General features: G+C 31.2%; 1 protein-coding gene across 1 annotated transcript in view; it reads left to right on the top strand.

The window, feature by feature from the left end:
• LOC107438365 (uncharacterized) overlaps window positions 1-16,981 on the top strand; it is a 109,707-nt gene that overhangs the window by 84,489 nt on the left and 8,237 nt on the right. The window contains exons 34-42 of the mRNA XM_043044310.2: window positions 831-957; window positions 5,403-5,569; window positions 8,127-8,259; window positions 9,625-9,779; window positions 11,631-11,763; window positions 13,492-13,640; window positions 14,749-14,887; window positions 16,457-16,611; window positions 16,760-16,910. Coding sequence (XP_042900244.2) covers window positions 831-957; window positions 5,403-5,569; window positions 8,127-8,259; window positions 9,625-9,779; window positions 11,631-11,763; window positions 13,492-13,640; window positions 14,749-14,887; window positions 16,457-16,611; window positions 16,760-16,910 — 1,309 coding nt within the window. The remainder of the gene's footprint in view (window positions 1-830; window positions 958-5,402; window positions 5,570-8,126; window positions 8,260-9,624; window positions 9,780-11,630; window positions 11,764-13,491; window positions 13,641-14,748; window positions 14,888-16,456; window positions 16,612-16,759; window positions 16,911-16,981) is intronic.

The raw sequence follows: 16,981 nt of genomic DNA, 5'->3' as shown, positions 1-16,981 counted from the left end.
AACTTGGGCAGTCTCGTGTTAAATCTATGCTACCAAATAAAAAAACCTAATGGCGATGCTTTATTTTTCCTCACTCCTTGCAATGCAACCAAAATCTTTGTAACGCGAGTTTGATATTTGTTTAATCGAAATTATATTTAGACTATTTCTAAATTAAGTTTCTAACATAAGTAATTTTTCGAACAGTAGTAGCTGGCAAGTGTGTTTAAAACATGTGTTCCGTCATTGTTCAAGACATACTAGATTCATTATAACAGACTTGATAAAATTTGTTACTGGCAATACGGTTAGTATACAACACGACTACAGTAAATCTATGAAATCTGAACAAATCATAACAAGTAAGTAAATTTTAAAAATGACTTTCTAGATTTTGCATAATTATGTANGAATAATATTCATATATTCTTAAGATTCAGAGAAAATTTAGTATAAATCGGAGTTGCAGTTAAGCATTCTAAAAAGTTCTGAGTCGAACTTAAAAACTTCAATTGGTGACTCCATAACCCTCGTTTATTATATTATGCTATTGTCTCTTTTTTTAAATAAACAAAACAAAAGAAAACAAAATTTTTAAAAAGATAATTCATACAGCTTATTCGATTTTAATACTAGTCGTACAGCTTCTTAAACGTTGTCTTAAGTATTTAGTTAAGTTTCTCGCATTCATATCTTTTATGTCTAAATTGCTATGCAATATATTGTATGGCTATTAAAATTTTGTGTTGCATAATTTGAATGGTAAGTTATATCTCATTAGGTTTTTAAATAAAATTGTATCAGTAGTTTTTACTAATTTAAAATGTTCATATATCTATATATTTGTTTAGAGGAAACTAAACGCACGGTAGAAACATGTTTGCAAGAAATTGATCCGGGAATATTGCAAGATTGTATGCCAAGTTTTCAAAGGATCATGACATCAATCTTAGAAAATGGCCAAAGTCTTGCAAATTTGTAAGTATATGAATTTTTAAATCATAAGCACCGAGTAGGTGCATGGAACTAAGATTAAAATAATTTGCAACACTAATATGATAATTTAAGTAAAATTAGCGTATAACTTTTAAAAGTTAAAGTTTGGTAGATGGAATTGTAATCAAATTAATTGGTGTTATAAATGTTATCATTTAGCTACAGATATAATATAAAAACGATTATATGAATTTTTAAAAAGTAACACTTATTTCTACAAGAAACTATGATTCAAATAATTTGAATATATACAATCCAATGATATATTATTAAATAGAAATATGATAGAAATAAAATAATGTGGTTTTAAAATACATTCAACTGCAACTACTCCAAATATAAAAATTTACCATATTTTTCTAATATTTAAATTTTTATTGAATGATAGTAATAATTAAAGCTCACAATTAATATTATATAATAAAATTTATAAATGTATAAATAAATGTATATATAAATGTGAAATATATACAACTTTAGTTAAATATATATATATGTATCTTGATTTCGGTATTTAAATTTCGTAATAGATTTGAGCAATCAGTCTTTGAAATCAGTATTATTTGTGTTTTCAGATGCATTAATCAGTAAAGTTTTAATTTTTTGGATCTATTATAGGTGTTTTTTTGAAAATTTCTATATTTGTTTAGACTTATTCATATTAAAATATATTATAATATCTAGTTTTATACAATTTAAAACACAATTTTTTTAAAATTAATTTTAGAAACACGGATGTAAGTTTAATTATAATTCTATTAATAAATTGTTAATTTCGTATTTTATTTTTTTGAAATTTTTTGAAATTATTTTTGTAATTACTTAAATGAAATTTTCACAAAATTCAGCAATGGAATAGTTTTGGACAGTTTGCAAAAGGGTGTAAGTTTTCTACCCTCATTATGCAAATGTTATTTCTTGATTGGATGATAAATATGCTTGTATATATATGACGAATTGAGATTAGATTTGGTTTTCATGGTTGCATAGGCTGAATTTAGTTACCTCATGTTATGGAGAGTAGATTACTCTCGAGGAGAGTTTTCTTCTATAATCTTTTATGATGTTTAAGTTTAGTAATAATTTTTCTTGCTTAATAAAAATTCTTGTTAGTTCAAAGATGACTTTTTCATTATGCTTGCTAAGCATTTTCCACAACGCGCTAAACTCTTCCATCATTTAGCTCTAGAGATTTAATGCTGAAATTTATGATAACATTTCAGAGATAATGTTTAACATACAAATTGAAAGAGCGCAAATTATGCTTCGATTGAAAATATCCTTTATAAATAATTAGATTCATTTTTCAATCACGATTTTACTTACTTTACTTTAAAGACAGTACTTTGAGAATAACTGCATTCAGAGACGCGATGGCTCAGGGGGAAAAGAATTTGACTTCCGGGTTCGAATCCCAGTGACGGCTGGTCGATACGAATCCGCACACGACTTGCACCTACCACAGTGTTGATGTAAAATATCCTCAGTGGTAGACGGATAATGGGTTAGAGTCCCTTTGCCGTCAGGCTAACCGTGGGAGGTTCTCATGGTCTTTCTCTCCATGTAGCGCAAATGCGGATTAGTTACATCAAAAAGTCCTCCACGAAGGCAAATTTCTCCCAATATTTGATCCAGGAGTTGACTTGTCCTCTGGATTGGGTTCAAAATTACAAGGCTACGAAGTTGAACATTGTTAAAGGTATACCCAAAAATTGGGTCGGCTGTTCAACGACGGTTATAAAATAAAAGTTATAAGAAATAACTGCATTCAGCAAAATAAATGTAAGTAGAGTTATTTTAGATACTAGGTGATTTCATTCCTTGTTCGCGCCACTCACCAAACTCCCTGATTGGTTCACATTCATTATTGTTTATTTCTTAATAGTCAAACCTATTCCAAAAAAAATTTTTTGCTAATAAAATATATAATTATCCTAATACTATGTAAGGACATTTCGTTTCTATGTTAATAGAAACAAAATGAACTTTAGCAGGACTTAAAAATAATTATCTGTACTTGAAAAAAATTAAGCAAACAGCGTATTTGAAAATAATGAAGTATTTTTTTTATTCATAATTGATTTGTAATTATAATCTCGAATTATTATAACAGTTCATACTGGAAACTTTTTTATCAATCTTTAATTAAGTATCTTTTTTTCCAAAAATTACAATGTGTTAAAATTCGTATATGGCGACATCTAAACTCTCTTTCTTCGTTGTTACTTCTAATGTCAATGGAATATCTGCAAGTGACGTAGTGTGGACATCTCGATCTTGATTGGTTATTGAAGCGTGGTATTTGTTTACGTTAGCAACTGTTCTTTCCATTCTATTTTGATTAAGCCGATCCCGTCAACTATCAATTCTCTTAAGTGACACATTCTATATTCTTACACAAAGATTCTTTCATGAGGATTTAATTTCTTTCACTTCATATTTCTTAACGCCAAGACAGGCAGGAACCCACGTAGAACACAAACTAATTATGCATCAAAGTTACCAGGTACTTAAAACAAAAATATATCCATACCATAAAATACATAAACAAATAATAAATCTAAGTTAAGTAAGAGATGTAAACGAGAAAGAATAATATTTCAAGAAATTTGACGATCTATACGGCACTGTATTTAATTAACTTCACGTTAATTAACATTCTAACTTAGGTGGAGAAACTTTGCTCAATTTCAACTAGCCATTTTGCTTATAAACGATCAGCTGGAGCTGACGTCATCGGTCACGTGTGAGGGGAATATCCGTGATCTTCTTCTTGAAGTGCAAGCACCCAATTGGGTATAATACAGCCTACGTCACAGGTTGTGTTGTTCCTACTAAATTTAACCCATGAACGGCATTTTCTGCGAGCCTAACTTCAAGCCACAAATAAACAAACAAAGTGTTCGATCGTTTAAATAGCTGCTCGCCAGATTTTATTGCATTATAAAGAAAAGTTGTTGAAACTAAATACAACTAAATAAACAACAACTAAAACAAATAACAACAACTACTAATAACAATAACTAAATAAACAACAACTAAATTCCATTCGTTTAGCATTGCGTCATATGTTGTTCCTACTAAATCAAAGTAGTTGTGTTTTTTTCATATTATACCCAATTGAAGCACGATAGTATAAAATAAAGATCTCGAGAGATTTAAATAAAATTTTCTAAAACAATAGATAAATAAGCTTTTTTAAAAGCGAAAGAATGAGATTAAATCTCAAAAAAAAAAAAAAAAATTGCAATAACTTAAAAAAAATCTAATTGAAATAAAAAATATATAAAAGCAAGTGTTAAGTTTATAATTAAAATTGGGTCATTCTATGCGCAAAATTTCGACTTTGTGGTACCATTTTCACTGGTTGCAAAATGCAAGCTAGCATTTTTTTAAATACAAGTTTAACTGTTTATATTTCTCGAATTAATTATCAAATGTTATTTTTTTATTCTATTGAACTCCTTATGTTTTTCTCTACATACCTTCATTATACAAGTTTTAAATTTTATACTCATTGTGCATCATCATAGTTGACCAGACGTCTCAGTGTGGGCCAATGCCTTTCTCTGAAGATCCTTCTGATTTTTCCTTGATCTCCAAATCTTTTCACTAATTGCGAGAAAATCAGACTCCACCGAATCAAACTTCCCCGCTTTCTGGTTCCAGTGGGTCTAAAAATCAATATCTTTTTTATTGTATTGCCATCACTCATTCGAATCACATGGGCCATCCAATTCATTCTGTTTATTTGCATATATTTAATAATATCCGGTTGTTTAAAAATCTTTTACAGTTCAAAGTTAAATCTCCTTCTCCAGTTTTCGTTTTCATTTACACCATTAAGTATACTCCGCAAAAGCCTTCTCCCAAATATTGCAATATATTTATTGAGCAGTAAAACAAAACGTATAGAAAGTTAGTGAGAGAAAATTCGTTAAAAATGCATTTAAAATTTGGACCTATTTGATTTTCGAAAAAAAAGCTCACTGTATATAGCTTACAAATATGTTGTCATTCCCGGGGAAGGATTCCAATGAAGTTTTCTTCTTTTTAATACCGCCAGATGGCGTTCTTTTTAAATTTGTATGTATTTGTCTGCTTTTTGTTAATAAACTTTACTTTCTGTCTGAATCTCGATCTCCACGGACTGCAAAATATAATGACTCTTTCGGTACGCCAAATTTCAACCTTGTAGTTGCATATCTTTGTTCTGCAGTGCGGCTTGCATGGTATTGTTTACTACACGTTTAGCAATTAATGATTCTCGAACATGTTAAATGTTCTATTTCACGGTAAATCTTGCTCATTTTTCGGATCACCTTCATAAAACAGTCATAACGACAGCCGATGCGTTAATGATTTTTTTTTTAAATTTAGGGATATTTCGGACAATTTAATTTGTATTTGCTACATTTATATTTTAGTAAACCAAAAGCTGACAGTAAGGACTGCCAAGCTGAAGTATTTGGCGTGTGTTCCATGCAGGCTCGATTGCTTATAATGAAGATATTCTACCAGTTCCAAGGAATTGTTCTTAAAATTCCTATAGTTTTCAAGACTTCTCATGTCAATGTCATGAGGTTGATTTCAGGTAATGAATACCCATTAATTTTTATTATTTAATTTTTGAATACATGATTTTTACGGGTTAAAATAATTTCTAAATATTATAGTAATATTTAATCTTATTTTTCAACCAACAAATAAATAAAAATTTGAGCAGATACATTGTATTCTCGAGTAAGCATATTCAGGTTGTCTATTGAATAACTGACCATTTCAAAAGTTTATAAAAATATTATCCTCCTTTGGCGAATATCTTGGTCCCCTTTCAAATTTATCTTGTATAACATGTACACGTTAATGGTAACAAAACGGAATGCACAACACAACTGCCTTTAAATATTTTATTTTATAACTGTCGTTGAACACCAATTTAGGAATTACGCCTACCAATGTGCCTACTAGTGTACTACACTAGTAGGCGTGAATCACGCCTACTAGTGTACTCCGTAGCCTTATAATTTTGAGCTCAATCCAGAGGACAAGGGAACTCCTGGATCAAATATTGGGGGAAATTTACCTTCACGGAGGGAGTTTTTGATGAAACTAACCCGCATTTGCGTTACATGGAGAGGAAAACCTCTCTCGGTTAAGCCTGATGGCTCGGGGACTCTAACCACTGACCCTACATAGTCCACCACTGAGTATGAGGGGATTTAATCTTAAACTATGTCAACCTTCATCTATCAAAAGGTACCTCATGATAGAATCAAGTTAACATCTCTTATATACTAGTGAATTGGTATTTAATATTTATAGTGGTAGTTATGCCACATTACTCCCCTTCCAGAATTTTATCTGTGATAGAATTCGATGAACAATTACCACTAGTTGACTAATGCTGTTTATTTATTAACTTCAATTTTTGCTCATTATATTTTTTTTCTTCCAAGCATTTCGCTCGTTATTTATTTATTTTTTTTATAGCTTTTCGCTATTATTTTTTTTCTAGCATTTCGCTCATTATTATTTATTAACCGGGAGACTTTATTTACTTCACCGGATTTCTTTTTATTTTTAAGCCAATCAACTGTTTTAATGTGGATTCATCCATCAATATTGACAATTTCTTATCCCGTCCGCGGGTCACCAATGAGGGGATTTAATCTTAAACTATGTCAACCTTCATATATCAAAAGGTACCTCAAGATAGAATCGATTTAACATGTCTTATATACTACTGAATTGGTATTTAATATTTATAGTGGTAGTTACGCCACAAGTATACTTTACGTTAGCACTGCAGTCGGTGCAAGTCGAATGATGTGGAATCGACCAGACATCGCTGGGATTCAAACCCGGTTCACCACATAACGGGTTTCTATCCACCGAGCCACCACGGCTTGTCTTTAAATATTCTAATTCTTTGACCTTTTCCCTGTCCTAGCACTTTAATTAGTTTTCAAATTACTCAAGTAAGAAATAATTTTCAAAAATTTCAAGTTTCTTCAACACTTATAAGCATAATTGTTTTTATAAATATTTCTTTAATACGTGTGTCTGAATTATTGATTTGTCCTAGTACAGGGATGGCGAACCAATGGCACGCGTGCCATTTATGGCACGTGACACAATATTTGGGGCTCGCCACAGATCACAATTGTTATTGCACTATGAATTGTTATTACACTATGAAGCATATGTAACAATTAAATTAAAATTCTCAAACAACAAACAAAATAATAGACAATTATTAATAAAGAAATAAACAATTAATGCTAAAAAAACAATTAATAACCATAAAAAACAAGCTTACAATAAATAACTAGCTAAAAAAACTAGCAGTCCTGCATAAACTAACATCTTACGACCTAATATAAGTTATCTGTCATCTAATCTGCAGCAACAGAAGTCACACTGATGTTACTTTAAGTTGAATTACGCGTATAACTGAGACATTGCAAAATGTTTTTTTTTTCAATGTAAATAAAGAATTTTGAGTTGATAGTGCTTAGTATTATTATATTATTTTCCCAATAATCACGAAGTCAAAATTATTTGACGGCACGTCTATGACCTAATTAAACAATTTTCTAGAAAAAATGACACGTTGGTGTATGAAGGCTCGCCACCCCTGTCCTAGTAACTAAAGCATTTTTGTAAAACTTAAAAGGCAAAGATTTAAAGTATCAAAAAAAATTTTCGTACCAAATTGACTGGCACAATTTCCGTTAAGTTCAAGTGGTTAAGAAGATTAATCTAGAATTTTGAACCTGTTTTATTTCTAGAGAATGAAAAAATTTTAGTAGATGAATGTTTGATGACAGTAAATGTTATTAACTATTTATACATTATGTATGTAGATTAAGAAGATTAATGTAGAAATTTGCAACTGTTTTATTTCTAGAGAATGAAAAACTTTTAGTAGATGAATGCTTGATGACAGTAAATGTTATTAACTATTTATACATTATCTATGTAGATTAAGAAGATTAATCTAGAATTTTGAACCTGTTTTATTTCTAGAGAATGAAAAAATTTTAGTAGATGAATGCTTGATGACAGTAAATGTTCATAACTATTTATACATTATGTATGTAGATTAAGAAAATTAATATAGGAATTTGCGTCTGTTTTATTTTTAGAGAATGAAAAACTTCTAGTAGATGAATGCTTGATGACAGTAAATGAAGATGAGGCTAATGATTGCCTTCCCGACCTGTATCTTATCCTTTCTGGGTTGAGTGTGGGTCTGTTTGAGATATCGTCTGAAAATAAGTATAATTCAAATCATTTGTTTGATTCTAATTTCAGAAGTATAAAATTAATAAAAAACACGTTATGCGGAATTGGGAATTACTTATGGCTGCAAGTTTAAGACGATGTTATGGTCTCAGGTTCTAAAAAAACTATAAGGCAAGACTGACAAAATAAGGATCCTTGAGTTAAGGTTTTCCTTAGATGAGTCAGATTTTTAGACATCCAATTAGAGTAAAATGGAAGAGCTTCTTTGGCCTCCGCCATTGATATTCAAAATAATGAAGTATAATAAAAGGAATTAGGGTAATGTAGCTGTAAGCCATACTTTTTAAAAAGCCTATTTTTTTCAAAATAAAAATTTATTTCCATATAAGAGGTTTGCAGGATTTTTCGATTTCCCACAGAAAACAGTACAATAATCACAATAATACGGTTAAGCATAATAAAACAGTATGAAAACCGTACAATAATACTGTTAAGCATCCCAAATTTTATTGCACCTACTAGGTCCATCTAATGAAGTCATTTAGTTCCTTGCAGGTGGGTACGTATTAAAGCCGTGAGGGCTAATCTGTGAATCTTGTGAACGACGAATCGGCGGTTGACATCACAATAGTTTCTCCATTCCCTTCAACACAAGAAGAGTTTTTGGTGTCTTGATCTCCTTCATTTTGTGATCCTGGACTATCAGAATACGATATTTTTATTCACGCTCAAATGGCAGCTCCATAAAGCTCCATACTTTAGAAAAGTCTAGTATTTCGCATATCTTACATAATGTGAAACAACCAGATAAACTAATTGAACCATATTCTGCACTTCATTTGACAAAACGTAACCCAACTACTGCCTAACTTCAATACCTATTACCTAACGAAAAGCCTACCCCCAATGTCTGGTTAATTTTTTTTTATTTTTTTAATTTTTTTTACAGTTTTGAAACCCTGGTAGTTGTAAATGGTTAAGAAAACGTATAGTTTTTCATGGTTTCTTAACTATACTAGTTGTAAACGGTTTGAAAACCGTAAAGGTAACTATGTCCCTTACAGTAAACTTTACGGTGGATTGGAAAGACAGACGGCTGTCGGCTATTTTGCAGTAATTTTAGAATGAAAATTCTAATAGTGTGACAAATTGTGGTGAATTATTAAACTTATTACGTGCCTTTTTCTGGAAATTATTCATTTAATTTTCTTTAAACTTAGATAGTCTTGTGGTAATCTATGTTACTAACTAAAATAACCTAATGGTGATGCCCTATTTTTTCTTACTTCCTAATATGCAACCAAAATCTTTGGGACGTGAATTTGATATTTGTTTAATCGAGAATATATTTAGACTATTTCTAAATTACGTTTCTGACATAAATTATTTTTTGAACAGTAGCAGCTGGCAAGTATGTTTAAAACATGTGTTCCGTCATTGTTCAAGACATACTAGATTCATTATAACAGACTTGATAAAATTTGTTACTGGCAATACGGTTAGTATTCAATACGACTACAGAAAATCTATGAAATCTGAACAAATAATAACAAGTAAGTAAATTTCAAAAATGATTTTCGAGATTTTACATAATTGTATATTATACGAGGTTAGGTTCGTTAGATTCGTACTAGGTTCGGTGGATTTTACCAGCGGCGCAGATAAGGACACGGGTGTTTAATGCTGTATTTCATAATTATAAATTATTAAAACACTAAATGTAATATTTTGAACTTATTTTTGATCTAAATCAATACAAAATAATGAAAGCTAGAAAAGTATGTTTTGTAAAAATTCTGCATCAAAGGATTAAAAAATTACTTATTTAAATTTAATTAAGTTATTCTCAAACACTGCATACAACTTAATTGTTCACACATGCAACATACTATAGGTTAATATTGTACCGTATTTCTTCATACTTTGGTCTTGAAACAAAACTCGCAAAATAGTAAAATGCGTCATAATATTGCATGAAGGTTGCTAGAAACTCCGGCAATTGCTTATTGAAGAATTCAGGTGGTTAAATTCAGATATTCAGCATACAATAGAAACAATCAAGTTCAGCTTTGTTAATACAATTGTACTTATCATTAGAGATCTTGGAGATTATCGTTATCAACTTTGGTAATACAATTATACAGATCATTAGAGATCTAGAGATCATCATTATTAGCTTTGCTAATACAATTGTACAGATCATTAGAGATTTTAAGACAGTCTTTTATTCACCCGATTTTCCTCGTTTAAATTCTCATTTTTCGGGGTTAAATGCTTACATAAAGATGACCTGATTGATTTGTTTATCATTATGTAAGGTAAAATAAAACTGCAATTCGCAATTGCAAAAAATTCCAGTTTTGGTTTCTAAAAAGTTTAAGTGAAATTGTTTGTGTAATCTAAGAGTATTGTATTAATATTAAAATCGGAAATCTGATTAACAGTTTCATCTAGGCCATCTAAATATTTCGCATCAAAATACCCTTCACATTTGCAAACTGTTGGTTAAAATAAAGAGATATCTGTTTTACTGTGTTTGTCTCTAGTGTACCCCGTTGCAATATCTTTTAGTAAGTTGCAGGCTATGTGTGAATGAAAAATAATGTATAGTTCGTTCACCAGGAGTTGGTACTTGGTCCGCCTACATCACGGGATATCCGACGATATTATTTCGCTATTTTTGGGTGAAGAATGTGAACAATCCTGGACATGGTTGCTATTTGGCGATCGTATGACAAAAATATTTATCTTTATGTGCATTTTTTTAACATTAAATATTTCATAAATTTGATATCTCTCTCTTTTGAGTGAATAGATTGTCCTTTTTGTAACATTTTGCTAGGAAAGCACCAGGTTTTAAATCTAAAATATATTTAATTAGCTACAGTAATGAAAGGTATAATACAATTCACTGTTTGCGTTTGGTACGTATTAAGGGTTGTCTCAATTTCAAGCGCGGAGATGTTTCTACTCTTACTCCCGCGCTGAAATGAACTCTGCGTTCGAGGAGGTGGAGCCAAAAGCCAACTCCTGGTGAACGAACTACACCGCGTTCTCTTTCAACACGTGGTAGACTATGCCTGAATGAATCTGATGATTCTGAAAGGAAGAATTTAACAAAAATGCCAGGAGCACTTGAATTTCATTGCTCAAACATGCGTTTCTATGCAGAAAAACCATCATAGTATTGTTTTTAAAGAAGTGACCAATGTTTCTGATGTTGAGTTTCTGAATGAAGTTGAATACTTTTTCTGAAATTAAAACACATATTAATAAAATATTTAGTATTAAATTTAATTCCAAATCAAACTGTAACACTTTTCAGGGTGGATTCTAGTTAAAACATAATTATTTTAACGTTTTAGATGAAAATTTGTTCCATTAATGTGAACTTTTATTTGTAGTTGCGGAAAGAGAATTAATCACTCCATGTTTGGCAGTTGTTGATCAAGCTCTCTTGAAGCAATGCGCACCCGAGTTACTTGATGTAATTGCTACAATTATGGACAATAGGCGTCCAAGCACAAACTTGTATCCGTAAGTCTTAGGATGTTTGAAATTATGGGTGTTATGGGGTTAAAATTATAGGGTTATAAAATTAGTGTTCTGTATTCACCTCTCTTTAGGAAGTGCTTAGAACAATATAATGACAAGCCACATTTTTTTTCAACTGAGACGTTTTTACTTCACGCTTCTTATTTATATTGTTTTCAGATCGATATCTAACAAATTTCAGATGGTAGCCGAATCGTACTGCACCAATTTGCTGCATACAGATAAATTGTGTTGTTTTAAAATCAAAATTTTACAAATAAATTTACAAAGATTTACTTAAATTAGCAATTTATTACTATTTACAAAATTTTACAAATTTGGTTTTCACCAAAATTTTGCAAATAAAATGCCCTACTGAGCATTTTGAAAAATTTACTTTTTTCTACGTCGAGGAGTACCACAGTGATCGTAAAGACACGTCTTCCAGTGGAGCACCGAAGTCAAGCATCACTGGCTGCGATCAGTAAGCAGGTGGGTGACCACCTTGATCAGCCTACCTAGGAAACGAGGGTGCTTGGTATCGGCCTGGTTAAACTGTTCTTCCGTAAAGTGTTCGACTTCGCGCAGGTTGTCGAGCTATCAACGCGAAGGAGCATCCCCTCTGCAGAGGATCAAAATTATTGATGACATGTCATCGGTTCATCCTCAGCGATGTTTCCCAGACGGTGTCAACAGCCCATTGTGCAGCTCTAGTGCGACGAAAACAAAATACATATCTTCCTGAGTCGAGGAATCTGCTGTATCCGCCTATGCCTATACGATAATAGTGATTCTGGTGATAGTCAAGTAAATTAAATTCTTAAAAATTGGAAAGCAATTCCGTCGGGGGAGATCGAGAATAAGGCTGGACTTCATATTTAGGTTGCCTTGATGAACGCTGTTACTCAATTGGCACTACCCAGGGAGCACGCGTGAATCAGAAATACCATATATACCATGGAACTTCCGTTTTAAAAAAATATGAGTTTTATGTGACAAACACACAAGAGGCAGAATATTATATTGCACTAAGCACTCCATTTATTGTTAAATTAATATCAATAAAGATATAATAATTTAACAAAAAAGTATCTAAATTTATTTGATTTTAAGACTATTATTACCGTTGTTGAACAGCAGACCCAATTCTGAGTTCACGGCTACCAATGTTCAACTCCGTAGTCTTGTCATTTTGAAACCAATCCAGAAGACAAGGGAACTCCTGAATCAAGTATTGAGAAAAAATTTTGCATTCGTGAAGGACTTTTTTAATGGAACTAACCTGCATTTGCGTTACATGCACAGGAAAACCACGAAAAACTCCCATGGTCAGCCTGACAACAAGAGGACCCTAACCCATGATCCCTCAACTACTGAAGATATTTTACTTCAGCAGTGTAGTCAGTGCGAGACTATTGCGGAATTCATATCGACCAGTCACTGTTGGGATTCGAACCCGGTTGACCTCATCGGGAGGCGAATACTCTATCCCTTGAGCCACCACTGCTTGATTTCTAGACTATACTAATTTTAGTTTGTATTGATTCTGTTTGAACCTGAAATAAACATTAACCATGTTATCGAGAACGAATAAAGTACGCTTTAAATTGAATTCGCAAAATCAGGAGAAAAAATATTTTGTAAAATAAAATAAACCTTACAAAAATATTAGTCACAAATTGCGTTTATATTTATTAGTATAATGTAGAGAAAATTTTTATTTTTATACAGGATTAGAATACTATCATCTAGCTGTTTTGAGCCAGCTTTTAAAAATTGTTCTGCGGATGCTCGCTTGATACTGACTGAGCTTGTTTCACGTCACACGATGACTTATGTTAGTCTATTGTTTGCAGTTTCTGGCAATGGGACTATCGATTGTGAGTTTTCAATTCATTTTATTCAATTACATTTATGAGTAAGCTTTTTTATATAAATATTTTGGTTTTGGCAAAGAAAGCCTTAAAAAAATAATGTAAAGCAATTTTAAACCTAAATTAATAACTATTTTAAGTTTGGTAATGATAAGTCAAAGACAAATGTTTGTTCATTTAAATTCTCTTAAATCCTGTCATACAAAGGCTTTTAAGATTATTTTTGGTTCTTAATATTAACACCCATTTTGAGTAATCAGCTTAAAATGAGGGAAATAATAAATATTTATATAACATTTTGAAGTAGTTATTATATTTCATAATTGGTTTCTTATTAAAGTAATACTCAAACATTTCTAATCAATCTATTTCTTAGTATACTATCCCGTGCATGATGTCCAAGGATAATTAGGACAAAGTTTTAGATGAAGTAAAGGATATCACAAGGATTCAGATTTGCATAGCCACCCATGGTCGAAAACTTCTTCGTTCGCTGCCAGGTGTTGTTGTTCACAATATGTGTTATTCACATTGGAGGATATGCATTACCGCAGTCACATTGGAGGTGTTATTCACATTGGAGTATGCATTACCGCTGTCACATTGGAGGTGTTGTTATTCACATTGGAGGATGCATTACCGCAGTAACATTGGGGGTGTTTTTTATTCACATTGGAGGATGCATTACCCTAGTAATTTGAGCTGTCAACGTCCTACGAACACCGAACTGCAAGATATGCACGGACTGACAGAGGAAAACATACGAGAAATAGAAAGATTGTATCGCGAATGGCACCCACGGAGAGATGCACCAGACAGCCGGATATTCATCAATTTGCATCACAATTTGCAGGAATATGGATCATTATTAGATAATTAGCATAGTGAGGGCTGACAGCAAGTGATTCGAACTCCCAGAATGGAACAAAATGGGTTGGATACCGCGGCAGTGCAGGTCTGCTTCCCCCAATGCTCTTGTGAAAAAACGCCACCTAGCGGCGAACGAAGAAGTTTTCGACTATGAGTTACTATGCGACTCTAAAAGTTTGTTCCAATAATCCTGGGATACCCTGTATTTATTATTTACAACTTTATTAATCATTTTTACTTTTAGCTGGAATGGTTAATGTACTAAATGAATGTGTTCAAACTGTGAATCAAGAAGTTATAGTTGGCTGCATCGCAGGACTTCAAGATCTGCTTGAAAAATTATCAAGTGGTATTCTGCCATCCTCCAACCCACAGCTGAAATTGTGAGATATTTCTAAAATAATTTTTTCGAAAATTTTGTAATGTGTATTTAAAGAATTTTTTCATTGTCTGTTTTTTTTAAATACAATATAGTCAGTCAGTAGTAAGCCTTAACGACTTCCATCCTTGGTACTGTACTATATTTGTACTATCTTTACAACTATCCTTTTATGAGAAAAGGAAGAAAAAATTGATATACCGCCACTGCGACTGTCCTAGAAAGTTTTATACCTTAAAACTGTTTGCATGTTTTGAAAAACTCAAATTGAAGATTCTTAAATTATGTATTTGTTTTAAAATAATACAATAAGTATTAGCAATAGCATATTTGTATTGTAAGATCGAAGTAAAAACTTTTAGAAACAGTGCATTTGTATAGCAAGATCCTAAATAAAGCTTTTAGAAGTAATATATTTCTATTAAAAGATCGCAATTAAAGCTTTCAGAAGTAGTATATTTGTACTGAAAGAACTCAATGAAATATTTCTGAAATAGTTTATTTGTAAGATATAAAATTAAATCTTTCTAGAAATGATGATTTGGTTGAATTAGTTTTTAATTTCACCATCATAATTAGAGAATGAACAACCAAGTGGTCCAAAACTTAAGTGCTCCTCAAAAAAAGTTAAGGAATATCTTGCAAAATTAATCCGTAAAATGTTTCGTTTTAGGGGATAAGAGAAACCTAAATAATTATAATCGGTCTAATAAATAAGTCGCGGAAAAATTATGTTTCTCACGGTTAGCTAGAGGCAAAACAATAAAATGCTAATTAATCTTGAAACTAAAAAATATATTAAATAAGAGGATGCGAATTCTAAGGTCTGAGACAGAGAGTTTGGTTTAGAATAATAAATTAAGAAAAAGAGTTAAAGAAAAGGAATTACATAAAAATATTAGTTGAAGCTTTTTATGTTATTTATACATATATATACTCTTTTTTAATAGCATCTGTACTATCCATTTTTACCGTAAAATTTTGTATTGTAGATTTGCAGTTATATTTATTTAATTAAAGTAAAAAACAGCTTCAATAAAGCACAAATGAAAGTACATAAAGGGACATATTACAGTTTCAGTTCTATAAACAAGAACCTTCCCAATATCTGAACACCAAATGATTTTCAAGAAACCAAAAAAAATAGAAGAAGTACCATCATTTGTTGTTTAGACACTGAGGAAGTTTCTAGTTTATAGAACAGAAACTAAATGTCGATTTCTGGACTTTCATTTTTGCTTTATTCACGTTGTTACTTTGCTTTAATCTACATATCACAAAGAATATATTTTACCTTTCGTTGTTTTTATTTATTTTCTGTGATTCAGTTATTTTACAGTAAATGTTACCATCAAAACATTACGGTGTATCAGATTTTTAGTTCCGTAAAATTTTACGGTATAAATAGATAGTGCACCTGGCACCCTGAGTACCTGTACTTTTTATTAGTACCGGTATTTTTAATGGTACCGGTATTTTTTTACCTTGTATTAGCTTTGTAAGTTTGTCTTAGAAACTACTGCTATACTTAAGTATTCAGAACAATAAGCATTTTCCTCGTTTTTATTTTCAGAGAAACCGAAGCTGAACCATCATGTCCGAAAGAGATATTCAGTGGCTGTAGCACCTATCACAGAATACTTATTGATGAACTGTTGAGGAAATCACACCATGAATTTAAAAATACTGTCCTCTTTGAAATTTTTAATCCAACTGACTTAGATTCTGGTAGATTATTTAATCCTCATTTAATTAAAAAATGCGTCTGATAAGAACCTGCATTTGCAAATTTTTAATTGATATTACAAATTTAAAGATGAAATGATTTTTTAATCAGTTCTTATAAATATTAAAACTCAATGTTTTGTTTTTTCAGGATTACATGTACATAACTTCATAGATGAGCAAATACTAAAAGAATGCTTTTCAACATTAAATCAGCAAAGTTTAGAATACTGTATTCCTGGATTATATAATGCTCTCGAAAAGTTTATTAACTTCAGCTTATCGGAAACATTCTTTGCTCTGTAAGTTTAATATTAAGATTCAAAGCAATTAGTTTTGGATAATAAGGACATAGTTTTACTGTTATAAGTTG

The sequence above is a fragment of the Parasteatoda tepidariorum genome, chromosome 9, assembly GCF_043381705.1.
Source record: "Parasteatoda tepidariorum isolate YZ-2023 chromosome 9, CAS_Ptep_4.0, whole genome shotgun sequence".
NCBI lineage: Eukaryota > Metazoa > Arthropoda > Arachnida > Araneae > Theridiidae > Parasteatoda > Parasteatoda tepidariorum.
This window is presented reverse-complemented; position numbering and strand designations above follow the sequence as displayed.